This window comes from Phaseolus vulgaris, chromosome 8, assembly GCF_051622355.1.
Source record: "Phaseolus vulgaris cultivar YP4 chromosome 8, ASM5162235v1, whole genome shotgun sequence".
In the NCBI taxonomy this organism is placed as follows: domain Eukaryota; kingdom Viridiplantae; phylum Streptophyta; class Magnoliopsida; order Fabales; family Fabaceae; genus Phaseolus; species Phaseolus vulgaris.
The window spans coordinates 5,199,604-5,213,357 of record NC_143505.1 but is presented as its reverse complement, the minus strand read 5'-3'; the positions used below and the strand labels follow the sequence as shown (position 1 = coordinate 5,213,357).

Here is a 13,754-nt window from a genome sequence, read left to right as displayed (position 1 = left end):
ACTAGGTCAATTCTCCCTACACCATATCATTTCTGACCCGCATTCAACACATGTAAAAGAATTAACTCTTTTGCCCTTAACATTTTGGATATCTATGTCTACAACACAAATAATGCATTTCAGGATCTGCTCGTCCAGAATTGATTAGTGACTTATGGATATCACCATTTGTAGTCTTATCAAGACACCCAACAATAGCTTCTGGACGCTGAGATTCAGAGGCTTTTTTTTACCTTCTGGATGTGAATACATTGAATGCTTTCGAATATCTACATTCGTAAGCCACTTTCCAAAAAAATGAAAACGAAAACGACTTGCACCATTGCCACTACATCCATCACACGAAAACAAAAATGCTTACCTAAAAACACAACTCCACCGCACCTAACAACAATGCCTCGCCCTCCACCACCACAACAAACGACTACACCACCACCACCTCCACTCAAAACACCTCCACCACAACAAATGAGTTCCTCCACAGGTTTTTTTTTAAAAAATAAAAATGACAAGGGCAGTTTGGGGTTTAAAAATAGATGTTGGGTGCAGGTCAGAAGTGATATGGTGCAGGAAGAATTAGCCTTATTACTATCTACACCCTACTCTACTATTAGCTCAAATACAAGGTCCAAAATATGAAACTAAGGCTCATTACATGATCCAAAAGAAATGTAGAAGGATGACACCGGTTGATAAAAGTTTGACTCTGCTCATATTACTTGAATAAAACATTTATAGTTGGTCAAAAGTCTCTCAACAATTTTAATAAAAAAATGTTAATTTCAATATTTTTATTTAAAATTCATTAATAATTATAATAATTAAACAAGTGTTTGATCTTTAATAATTATATTTATATGTGTTTATAAAAGAAAAATGATTATTAATATATAATTAATCTTCAGGATCTTTTACTCTTTCCTTTTTCTTTGTAAATTTAAAATCCTTATAAGTGATATAGTTCAAGCATACACATATGAAAGCATGCCATGCTTAGAACTAGACTCCACATACTTCTGGGAGACCCATATTCATATACCCTATTTTTTGTCAACTATGCTTTAGTGTTTCTTTTTTCACTTTTTAGCATGTGGACCAATTTGTATCAATCTCCTAGAATGCTTAATTATAAATGAAAAATTTGTCATTTCTCTACAAGAATATAAGGTTAATATTGGAAATGCTCAAGTTTACTAGATAATTGAAAAATCCCAAATCATAACTATGCACTTTATTGTTGACTCGTTGTAATGTTATTGTAAAGTACATGATCAAAAATAGAAAAATAATCATTAATTATAATTATGGATTAAATTAAAAGTCTATAACAATTAATAACTTTTTCAACCTTTTTATGTACACATGTTATTGTCTCTTTTACTTTTTGCACTTTTTTTTTCTAATAATAAGTTCTCTAGTTTCTACAATTTACAAGAAATTAGTCATAATAAAATAATAAAAAATTGAAATTACTTTTATGGTGTAATTGTCACAGTTAATAAAACTAATTTTTAGGTACATACTTTATATTTTTTAATTATGTTTTTATAATAATAATAAAATAATTATATCATTTTTTAATTGTATTTATTATTTTTTCTTGTCATACAAAATGCAAAAGTGCTTGTCTTTTCACAGTATCTAAGATAATTAGAATAGCAAACATTTTTTCATTGGTTGCAGTGATTTTTCACATATTTCCAAGTGATTGAATGTCATTCCATACTATAAAGTACCAAATTTGGAGAGACCTTCGAAGGAGTTGCTTTCTTCTTCTTTCCCCCACAAATTTAAAGGGGATTACTTTCTACAGGCAATAATGTAACTTATTTCTTACTTTTTCATATTAAATTTATTTACCTAAACTTTTACTTTTAGTGAATTTCTAAATTTATCTTAGAAAATTTAGTTTAGATTAACATAATTCTTATGTTTTAATTGATACTGCAGGGTGGCAAGAAGAGCAAGAGACTAATGTGATGGACACACTCATATGTATTTTCTAGTCTCTTTAGTTATAAACGGCTATTCTTATAGCTGCTGTAAATGTCACATCAAAATTTGTGAGGAGCATTTTCCAGTTAAAAGGATTTTGCAGTGCAAGAATGAGTTAATTCACGTGGCTCCTACTGCCAGTATTCTTCTTCCCATGATCCATCACTTATCCACAAGTAAAGATTGAAAACCATGTGTTTCAGAGATACCCTTTTAGTTATAAAAGAAGCACTTCAGTTACCATATTCCACAAATCCATCTGACTCACACTTCCACAAATCCATGTGACGCACACATCCACAAAACTACCCCATACAACAAGATAGATATCGATTGATAGGACAACCAAAATGGAAGTTACTACGAAATTATGTAATCATCACATTATTTATTATTCTGGGTCCCATGATTTCAGGCCCAGAAAGATAAATCCAACTACAACAACTCATACAATTCCACTTGGTCCCACTACAATGGGGCTCCTGACACTATGTGCTCCACCATCTTCAATCCAAACAAGATCCCCATATGAGATGTTTTCCTTCTTGTACTTCCTATACTTTATCATCACATCATAGCTTAGCTTCTCATTTTTGTATCTGAATGCTAATGTCTCAGGTGACACTGTCACCACAGAACCATTAGGTTGTGTCGTCTTGACTCTGTATATGGCACCACCATCTCCAACATTGGTCACTGTCCTCTTAAATTTTTGGACAACTGACCTTGTTTTGTTGCTGTAGAAAGCTATAAATGAAGGGTAGTTAAGATCAAACGATGGTTTTGCACAATTATAGGAACTTGATCTTGTAATGGTTAAGATTTGTTTTTGTGTGTAGTGCAAAGCACAAAGGAGATTAACATAGTCCTGTGGGGTGGCATCATATATCAAACCTGGATCAAGTGCTTTGTTGGGGTCAATTTGACCAGCTCCCATGGCAAGAGGGGAAGCATATTGAGAAGGATAGCCATAGTCTCTGATTGGATTTTGTGTATTATCTAGAGGACTAGCTGTGGTTACTAGTGCAGACCTTATAGCAGCAGCACTCCATTCAGGGTGTGCAGCTTTCAAAAGAGCAGCAACACCAGAAGCATGAGGGCAGGACATCGATGTTCCAGACAGCAGATTGTAGTCACTAGGTAATAACACATTGTTGCCAATTGAAGCTGCTGGAGTGTTAGGAATGAAAGCGGCAAGGACATCAGAGCCAGGTGCCATTATGTCAGGCTTCAAGACCCCAGGGTAGCTAGGTGAAGGACCTCTTGAAGAGTAATCGGCAACACCTGGTGCTGGCTTTATTCCAACAGATGTTTGCTGAAATTTGATGCTGGCTGTTGGCTCCCTATGGCTTTTTGCATACTTGATCACGGATGGTGCATCCTTTGCACTGATTACAATACTTGGAGATATGGCATGTTCTTCATTTACTAATGGTTGATCAGAGATGAATACTGCCCCTAACAAACTGGCTTCTTCAACAAACCTCCTTTGTTTGATCACTAACTCAGGGTCTGACACTGAGTCGCATAGAATGATCCCTTCCATGGCCACTTTGGATAACAACTTGACTGAGTTACAGGCTGATGTATTCTTACTGTAGATAAGTGGAAGATTTTCCACTAACGCATTTGCAGGAAACAAGGTCCAACCACTAATGGTTAGGCCATTTCCAAGAATTAGAGTACCAAATGTGCGGTCAATGGTACCTGCAGCCACGGTGAGAAGCCAGGGGATTCCGTTGTGCAAAGTACCAAGATCAGGACCATAGTTACCTGCAGAGGATGAAACCACCACCCCTTTTTCCATTGCTGCAAAAGAAGCTATTGCTATAGGATCCTCATAAAGTGGAACACCATCAAACCCCATAGAGATGGAAATGACATCAACCCCATCAGCAATGGCTTGGTCCATTCCAGCCAAAACATCAGAGGCGTAACGACCCTCGTCCCAAATGACCTTGTACATGGCAAGCCTAGCTCTTGGTGCAATGCCTCTGGCCACTCCTTTAGCATAGCCAAAGTAAGAGGCTCCACTGACATAGTTGCCAGCAACTGTTGATGATGTGTGAGTTCCATGACCCAGAGTGTCTCTTGCTGAGTTCATGCTGATTCTAACCTTGGAGTCTGCAGCAATCACACCTTTGTTGAAATATCTAGCTCCAATCAGTTTGAAGTTGCACATGGAAGTGTTGAAGTCTTGTCCTTCCTGACAGGCCCCTTTCCATTTACTTGGTATTTTCTTGGTCATGTCATCATCTTTGAAGCTTTCACTCTCAGGCCACACACCAGAGTCAATAACACCCACAATGACATCCTCCCCAAAATTTGATGCATGCCACAGGCCACTAGAAGAGTCTAGGGAGAGAAACTCAAAAGTGTGAGTGGTGTCTATAGTGGCAGTTCTGTCTGGATATGCTGCAACAAAGCCAAGGGAGTTCTTGACAGCCTCTAACTCTTCTGAAGTTAGTACTGCACTAAAGCCATACATGGCTATGCTATAGGAGTACACTAATTTCTGTGATTGTATGGATGAGTGACCAAGTGTTGCAGATTTTGTGGAATCCATGATGGATTCAAACCAATCATGATGGGTTGTGAAGACATGAGGAAACAAGGATTTGTCCATGTGGACTATATATGTGGAACTCTCAGCAGCACTGCCATGAAGAGCCAATAGAAACCAATGAGTAATGAAGAGCATGAAAGGAAGTGGAAACACAAAGTTAGGCTTAGGCTCCATCATTCTTTATGCACCTCAATGAAAATTTCTTAGTTTGGAAAAACTGGTGAGATCATGCATTATATATAAGAATTTCGGTCCACAGAACTTCAATGATGTTGACATTTGTAATTATACAAAGTGTGTAAAATATCAGTGCAAAATAATTGGACCGAATTTTCTGCATCAAAGGTGCTTTGTGATGAGAAAAAAGAAAAGTAGAGCTTACTTTTCTGATTGATGCAATGCAACGTAATCAATCTTAGGTAAGATTTCCGTATTGCATCAATCAGACACAAATGCTTAGGGTATACATGCGCATAAAGTCTTTTAACCGTGTGAGTATGATATTGTACCAGAAAAATGTTGTTTCCAGTATTGAATTAATCACAACTGGCAACTAACTTCTTTATATTAGATTTTTTTTAATGACCAATTAAGAGAATTGAAAGAAAGAGAAAGATATAAAAGCTTTACATTGTCGATTAGAAATTAGTGGTGAAGACTTATAAGTTACATATATAGCAAAAGTCAGCAAAGTTATCATAAATAGTATGTACTTTTTTTTACATAAAAATAGTATGTAATTGGATAATTGTATAGAATTACTTGCATAACTTATTTTTACAATTTAATAGTCATATGGCATCAATGTAAAATTTTATGTACTTATAAATAACCATAAATACAGCTTAAGTTATTGTAAAAATCAACTACCTATAATTTATTAAAAATTACCATCACAATCATTCTCTCCCTCACCTTTTTTTCCCTCCTCTTCCTCTCCCTTCCTCCAATCCTCTCTGCCTCCACATGCCGTTCTGGTGAGGCCTTTAGGAAATGGGACTTGCAAGTAGGTTGTGTTGGCTTCAAAGACAAACCAAAGAGGGTGCCCTTCAACCAAATAAATGTTACACTTATAGCATAGAAGGGTATGTTTTCAAAGCATGACTACATTTGCTAGCTTCCTGCATTGGATATCAGTTACCATGTTCTTCATTATTCTACCATATCTGTCATTTTCTAAATGAGGTTAACACCAATTTAATAAAAGAGATAAAATTGACTTTTTAAAATTAAAAAAATTTAAATTTAAATCAAATTGAGACCTTTAAAAATAATAGAATTAAACTGAAAAAATAATAGAATATTAGACAGATTAGATTCCCTGCTTTTTGTTCTCAACCTGTACATGGTAACAAAAAGAGAGCATTTCATCCTTTTCTGATTCCTCAAATTAATACCGACCATTTAATATCTCTAAAAAATTCAGTTGAATATAAAAATCAATGTTCATTTGGCAGCAAGTCACATCATTCTCCTACATTATACAGATTGCTCAACTACAAAACCATGCATCATTCACCTACAACCTTTATGCAGCTTACAACAGTAATTAACAAAGCCTATCATTTTATCAACATCAAATACTTTGTTCAGATCTACAAGCTGGCACGGTTATCATCAGATATAGTCTCTTCAGAAGAAGTGTCACTATCAACAATGATCAAGTCATCCGGTTTCCGGACACGATGTTCCACAGATTTGTTCATCTTCACCACCCCATACTTTCTTGAATAGGTTGAATAGTGAGAACCATTTGGCATGTGTGGCTCACTTGCCCTCAAACCATTGAACCAATTTGGAGGTACAAAGCATGACTTGCTGGTATTGAAGCAATGATCTGAAGCTCCTACTTCTGGATGAGAACTCAAGGAACACACTGCAGCCATATTTGGCATGATTGGAGGAGTGTTAACAGCTTCCCTGAGCCAGTGGGGCAAATTATTTGTCGCAGCTGAACAATTAAAGGGATAGTCATTCGAATAAGCATTCTGCCTGCAAATGCTCAAGCTTCCAGGAGAATTGAAAAATCCTAGTTCATACTTGTCTATGTTGTTGTAATTGGCCTTTCTGGAATGAGTAGTTGGCCTATGACTGTGCGCAGTGGTGTTACTTTGAAAATTATATCTGGTAATAGGTTTCTTCAAAGGGTTGCTCTCCCAGAGACTTGATTTAGGATCCAAGTAGCAAAAGTTTCCTTGCAATGATGCCACAGCTGCTCCCCTTTCTGCTGCTGGATACATGAACTGTGGAACGTCAATATCGTTCAAAAGTTTTAATTGTTCATCCTCCCACCTCTCAGCAAGGTCACCTGGTACCCTTAATGGTGAAAACCGCAATCTAGGATCCCTTAGCATGGCATCCCAATTGCCCCTACCATGTCTCCTTACACCAATCCAGAGAAAATCCAACTCCTCTTCAGACCACCTGATAGGATGTGGCTTCAAATATTCTTGAAAATTTCCTCTTTCATTTAAAGCTCTTGTTCTGTGTGCAATGTTGTCAAGTACCACCTGGTTCCTGGGATGTAATGGTTTCCGGTTTGGTGATGACCGACATAATCCATCTTGGACAATATCTCTAGTTTCAGTGGTTGAATTTGACAAAGAGAAGACAGACAAACTACTAACAGAATCACTGCCTCTGGTCTTGAGCTCCATAGGTAAAGACAAGCCCAGAGAAAGAGAAATCAAAGGCATCAGTTTTGATTTATCGGTTTTTGTTTGTTGAACCCTCATTCTTTCTTCAGTCATCATTAACTGAGGTTGAGTACTACTTGAGCAAACACCAGCTATAGCTTTTCCTTCCGAAATCAGCTGGATATACAAGAGGATAAGGAGAACCAGATATCAATAATGGGCAACACTATTATCTTCTTTTAAAGAGAAGATAAAACATGATGAACTTCATAGTTGATGCTCACAAACAGCCCCATGCAAAAGCTTTAAAAGGATGAGAAATGCTGCACTTGGGAAGACTAACAGTGCACAAACCTTTTTGTAAGAGATCAAATTAAGCAAGTCTTGGTACACATATTTCCAATTAGGAGGACAAATTAAAACATTTATATTTCCATTTCGGGAAAAAGCAATGTTTTATCCAATCTGTTATTGGTTAACTGCTTAAATATATTTCTAGATTTGTTAATTCTTCCTAAATGGGAATATGTTTGCTGGGATTTGTGCATTGTAATTTTCTTTTTCTAAAATATAAAATACCATCTTTGAAGTTATAGAAATGAATTGGTACCCTCCTTATACCTGTGTGTTTCTAGTGTTTAAAAAGTCCAGTTCAGAAACTTTATCTTCAGCAATGGCAGAACTACTGCTTGTAGATTCCAATTTGGACCCCGGAGCCCTCGTACTCAAATGAAGGGGATGCTTCTCAGCACCCATGTTTAAATCAACAGTGTGCTCTTCTGTATCACATAAAAATGTATATCAAGTAAAATTCTTTAAATAAAATGAAAAAATGTATGATGAAGCTTTCTGGCAGAAATACATAACACTAATAACAACTTCACAATTACTGAACAAAATATTTAGATTCGCCACTTCAATGTTTGAGGCTAGGTGAAAAATCATACCCCCGGAGTTATTAGGCCGGTCAAACCGAGATTGGTTTTCACCAATTTTCATCGTTTCATTGCTCAAACCATGTTCATTGGCCTCACAGCACAAGATTTGGGACTTTTCTTGTTCCCGATCAGTGGCTGTGGCTGAAGGATAGGGATCTCTAGAATCAACTTTGATAGAGACTCCCTGACAATCCTTATAAAGATGATCCTTGTCAATCAGACAACTATGGCTCAGTTCTGCTGTTCTGTCTGTATGAGAGGCATTTTTTCCCGAGTCTTCCCCATGACAAAGTTTCTCTCTCATGTCTGCCACACTGTTAGAATGAAAACATTGATATTCAACTTTCCCCCCAGCAGCTAATGGTTTTCTATTTGTTTTATAATATTAAAAAAATTGCAGAGTTGAGATTTATGAAAATATACCATGTTTCAGAAACAACTCCAGGGGAAAATGGAGAATCAGTACTTTTGACCTGTCATAAAATTAAGAGCTACTGTTATTCAAGAGATTTGATTGATGATCAACATCAAAAAAATTCGCAAACTCAATTTCCCTTTCAAACTGAGTAGTTTTCATGATCAGGATGTCTAATAGCACTGTCTAATATTTTAGAGTTCTGTTTCGAATCTGTTTACTCCCATGTCTTTAAGCTATTATCTGTTGACTTTGTCACTACATGTCCAGAAAAGGATTAAAAGAGGACAAAAAACCTTGTATCATAAAGAACTCTAAACCTACTAAAAGCTTTGTATGATTAATTGGTCTTTTGGTCTCTCTTATTTGAATTGTACATGATTTTGATCCTCAAGTTTTAGAGTAAATTAAGTCCCAATGTTTTCAAAATTAAGCATATTTCTTCATTTTCTATCTAAAGCCTTTAAATCCTCACTCAATCTCCTAAAATTGAATTGATTATGTAGTTTTAAACATTCATCTGCTCAAAACTAAGTAACCAAAATATCCAACTTCATACAAAATATAATTAAAAAAATCAAAACTTCACCTCTTCAACCCTGATCTTTGTGAGAATTCTTCAAACTTTCTTCAATTGTTTACTGTTAAAATTTTATAATTATTTCATATCCCAAACACATCGTAAACCTCAAATATTTATTCACATATAAAGAACATCAGCAAAGGAGAAAAATGATAATCCTAAAATTGGCGAAAAATATTAATACAAAACTTAAGAAGCTTCTACAAATTAAAATCATCTCCTAAAGTAATTATTGTATACCTTCATGAATCAAACTCAAAATTTCAAGTAACAAACCATAAGGTTTAAGAAAATCACCAGGAAGCCATACTTTTTCTTTAGTTTGACAAAGCTCCCCTCTTTTTGTAAGCTCAGCAGATTGATTAAGGTCTGCCACAAAAAATATAGAGCAACTTCTACAAGATGTTTCATCTTGCGTTTCATTCAATGCCTTCCCTCTTTCTGAAAGCTCCACTGATTGATTAAGGTCAGGTACTTTATCTACAGGACATTCCTCACTAGATGATTCATCACTAGAACATAGATTATCATTTGCAAGCATACTCCATTTGGTTAACACTGAAATGTTTTCTTTCGTGTGCAAAAGGCTGCTTTGCTTGCCATTTCCATCCAACCCCTTTTTTCTTTTGTAACATCGATTAAAGGTTATTAGAGGACTGGTCAAGTTGGCCCGAATAACCATATCTCCAGATGGGTTTCTAATATTATCTTTGGAGCGTGAATCAGTAGGATCATCCATTGAACTATTTGAAACAGGAGATGTATTGACTTGCGCAGAACTGATATCCCTTGTGATCAATGTTTCTGAGTTGACCAAATTAAAATCATTGCCAGGACCCAATTCAACTGGCAGGGAAATAATTTTATTAGAACAGTTGTCATATACATTATGAGAGCTTTCACCAGCACATGAATTTCTCTGAGTATCGCAATCATTATCTGAAGCCTTTTCTACTACAGGCAACTCACCATCATCTCTCTTGATGTTATCCTCACAAGGATGCTCTGTTGAAAATGATTCATGGGCAGTAACCATCATTTCTGTTGCATCATTGTTTCCAAGTACTCCTGCCTTAAGGTCACCGGTATTTTGAAGCAGAAGCAATGATGAACAATCCGGCTGTTTGAAACATGGCACTTTCCCATTACTAGTATCCTACAAAATATATAGATGAGTAAGCTTGTCAGCATGCAATCACAAAAGCTCTCCATGTAATTAGCAGTTAAGTGTTATTCCAATATATACCCATTTTTGCACCCAAAAATAATTTACTTGCTCTGGATTTGACAATTATAAGAATGATGGAAGTTATCGTGATGTAATGCATCACATCACGAGGGAAACTCCATACGAGTGTTCTTTACTTGATATTTCCATTGTTCTTTAAAAGGAAAAAGGAAAAAACTGAACTTTAAAGGGCATTATGTCCCAGCTCTTACATCTAAAGAACTTTCTCAACAAAAAAATCCACCTTCCTGACGTGTAAAATAACAAAATAGTAAAATATTGGCCATTTAAATTTGTTACTCAGTTATCAGCTTTCTGGATTCCTTCCCTCACATCCCAAAATTGCATTAGGCCTTCTTGCTTTCACGTGTAGTACATTATACTACGATTTTATGAGTATAGTCTGAGTATTTCAAAATTTGGCTATTTGTATGAGTATCTCAGAAGTTCTAAAGGGAACAAGTCTAGCATTGAGTAAATGGGCAATGATGAGTTTAGATAAATCTAATTTTTGCATTAATATATTTTGACTTAACCTATTGGTTGTTTTACTTTGTCAAAGTCAAACATCATTTGTTATTATAGAACATTACTCTCGTGATTCTATCACCAACTCGCTCTCTTCTTCTCTTCCTCCTTCAAATTCCCCGTAATATTGGGAAAAAAATTATAATTTTGTCACTTGGGGGTGCATCTTACAAGAGCATGTTGAAACCTCGGAGATTTTCACGTTACTAACAAAATATTATGTGAGGCAAATAAATCTTCAGGCCTTGTTTATATAAAATTTTCCATAAACACTTACAGGGAAAAGAAATAAAAAAGTATAATATTATGTTCTCCCAAAGATAACATCAGCTTACACACTTTACTTTTGGAAAACTTAAGAGTTTCTATAAAAATTATGTGCATAAGTTGATTTTAGCTTATGAGAGAAGTTCAATTTATTCCCCTTTGTACATTTTTCTTTCATAAGTTTTTATAGAGAAGTTTATTCTAACAAGATCTAAAGTTATTGTTTTCACATGCCTCGAACTACATATTTTCTTCTAATCATTAAAACAGTCTCAAGAATTTAATTTCTTTCTATAAAATTAATAGCTATCCATTCCAATTTCTTTATACTTTTTAGCTTTATACTCTTCATTGCCAATATACATCAATGCAATTAAATCAAATATTTTGTATCAAGGAACTCACAATGCTACCTATACTTGTTAGACATGAGAGTTTACATAAAGCACATGAGCACCAGTAATATAATGTCAGAGTTTCTCTCTCTCGCAATAATCCTCTTCACTGCCGACATACAGCATTGCACATAAATAAAGTATTTTGTAACAGCGAAAACCATTTTTATTTAGTAGAAATACATTAATCAACCTATCCACTGGCTAGTCAAGGGTTACAAGAGTCTTGTCAAATCTTGTTACATATGGAATTGCAGAAAGGGAGAGCGAAAGAGAAGTTTAATGCTTCTTGAACATATCAACAAAACCAGAAGATGAGTTTTAAGAATCTCACCGTTGTTTTTTCTTCATGCTTTTCTGATGTTTTCTCCACAGTTTGATTGCCATTATGGGCATCTTCACATGCCGAATGTTGGTTACAATTCCCATGGATAAAATTACTAGTTAGAGATTGCCGCTTTCTTTTATAAGTTAGAAACACTTTGTTCCCGAACATTTAAACTTCTTTGGATAAGAACTCCTGAACTACTGGATGCTAGGCTTGGAGCACTGAACACAGAACTGAAACATGGGTCACAAATGAAGATCAATCCACGTGAGAGTCAAGCCTTCAGCACTTAAGTATAGAATATTATGAATATAGAGAAATAAATGACAAATTGAATATATCTTACAAATCATAGGACACATCTCTCAAAAGATTGGATTCCGATAGCATATATCTTCAGTCTACAAAGGCAGTTTAAGTCCTATTTTGTAGTGCCTTCCTGATTTAACCTGCAAATTAGTTAAAAAGCCTTTATGGAGTTGCAATTCACATCAACTAATATGAATGGATGCAAGAAGGGTAGCAAGTTTCACCACAGGCATTTGAAATATCAATACCATATTGTGATGGTTGAAAATCTTAAAATGGTTTTAGTGCCATGAAATTTCCCTTTTAATATATGCAAAAGCAAAATGGAAACTCATCCTTTTTCATAATTTATACAAAAGGACCAGCCAGCTAAGCATGGGACATCTTTGTTGCCAAGAAAAAATGGCAAGCTCAATAAGCTAAAGTAAAAATGTTCATCTTTCTTCTACATAGAAGTTCAAGACACCTCTTAATATGCCACAATATTCATAAACCACAAGAGTCCGTGATTCCCTCAGATTTTTTTTTTCCATCAACAGTAGCAATAACTGGACCAATAAGGTCCTTTATGAGGGTATCTAACACAAAACACATTGAAGCAATCCCTACCAAGAGAAACTTCTACAGTTGCATCTTTAAACAATAATACTTTTCTTCGATGACCATACTTCCCAATGTCCATTGACATTGAACACTTTATTAACCACGTGAACCCACACAAAACCACTTCACTAACCTGACCTCCATCAAGTCACCACCATCCACACTCCATGATTTTCAAAGCACAAGAATGAAAATGCTCCGTTTAACACAGTTTGTAACCAAAAACTGAGATAAAATATAAACACCCTAGAAAAACAAAAAGCAAGAAACTCTGCTTATAACCTGAAGCTTCACATACTTCAAACACAAACCCCACTATTCTTTTTTCTTTAGACACAAAAAAAGGAAAAGAATCCTTGCAGCAAAACCTAACGAGAGAATGGGTCCATTGACACTAAAGAATCACCAGCTTACATTCACTGTTGAGCCATTCTCTACAGCACCCAGATGAATTTGTGAAATTTGAAGCCATGCAGTAAGCAAAAAGAATCAAACTTTGGCAAGCAGTCAAGCAAAAAAGAAAAGGGAAATGATAAAAAATATGGAGAAGTGCAAAAATAAAAGCAGAAAGAGCTTACAAAAGAGAAAGCAGAGACAAGTGAGCGGAACAATAATACACCAAAGTTGAAAGCTCTTCCTGTTGTCAGCATCTGTCTCTACTCTATAGTACTTTGAGAAACTTAACAAGAGCTAAGATCAGTCCTTGTACAATGTATTTGGTTATGTTTTTCATTTTTCTTGTTCAAGTTTTTCATTAATAATAATATTAATTAATTATTAATAAGCAACAACACCAGCGACACTCACTGACAAAAACATTTGCTTTTTGCTTGCGTTTTCACGCCAACAGTGACACGTCCCTTCCATGAGCTTATGTCATAGGCCCAGGCCCACTTTACAATCCAATTTAGGACATTTCTTTTTGCACCCCGTTCTTTCCTTCTGCACTTGTCCGACTAAAGT

At 35.5% G+C, this 13,754-nt stretch overlaps 2 protein-coding genes across 9 annotated transcripts; both read right to left on the bottom strand.

Annotated features, from left to right (window-relative positions):
- Positions 1-2,352: 2,352 nt before the first annotated feature.
- LOC137826826 (subtilisin-like protease SBT3) lies at positions 2,353-5,106 on the bottom strand. The gene has a single exon (XM_068632971.1). It carries the CDS (start codon positions 4,736-4,738, stop codon positions 2,441-2,443), a length of 2,298 nt encoding a protein of 765 aa, XP_068489072.1. The 5' UTR covers positions 4,739-5,106; the 3' UTR covers positions 2,353-2,440.
- An 881-nt stretch (positions 5,107-5,987) lies between these two features.
- On the bottom strand, positions 5,988-13,544 carry LOC137826825 (uncharacterized). Of its 8 annotated transcripts, none has more exons than XM_068632970.2 (9): positions 13,370-13,544; positions 12,226-12,328; positions 11,886-12,112; positions 10,103-10,289; positions 9,444-9,979; positions 8,559-8,608; positions 8,145-8,449; positions 7,819-7,976; positions 5,988-7,374 (listed from the first exon to the last, which is right to left on the bottom strand). In XM_068632970.2, the coding sequence occupies exons 3-9, from the start codon at positions 12,045-12,047 to the stop codon at positions 6,157-6,159; spliced, it is 2,616 nt and encodes an 871-aa protein (XP_068489071.1). In that variant the 5' UTR covers positions 12,048-12,112; positions 12,226-12,328; positions 13,370-13,544; the 3' UTR covers positions 5,988-6,156. The 8 variants fall into 8 exon arrangements, with proteins under 8 accessions (XP_068489071.1, XP_068489069.1, XP_090149549.1 ...); XM_068632968.2 differs by adding an exon at positions 13,206-13,225 and having other exon boundaries at positions 9,444-10,289; positions 13,370-13,451; XM_090293423.1 differs by lacking the exon at positions 13,370-13,544 and adding an exon at positions 12,925-13,227.
- Between the last annotated feature and the right edge of the window lie 210 nt (positions 13,545-13,754).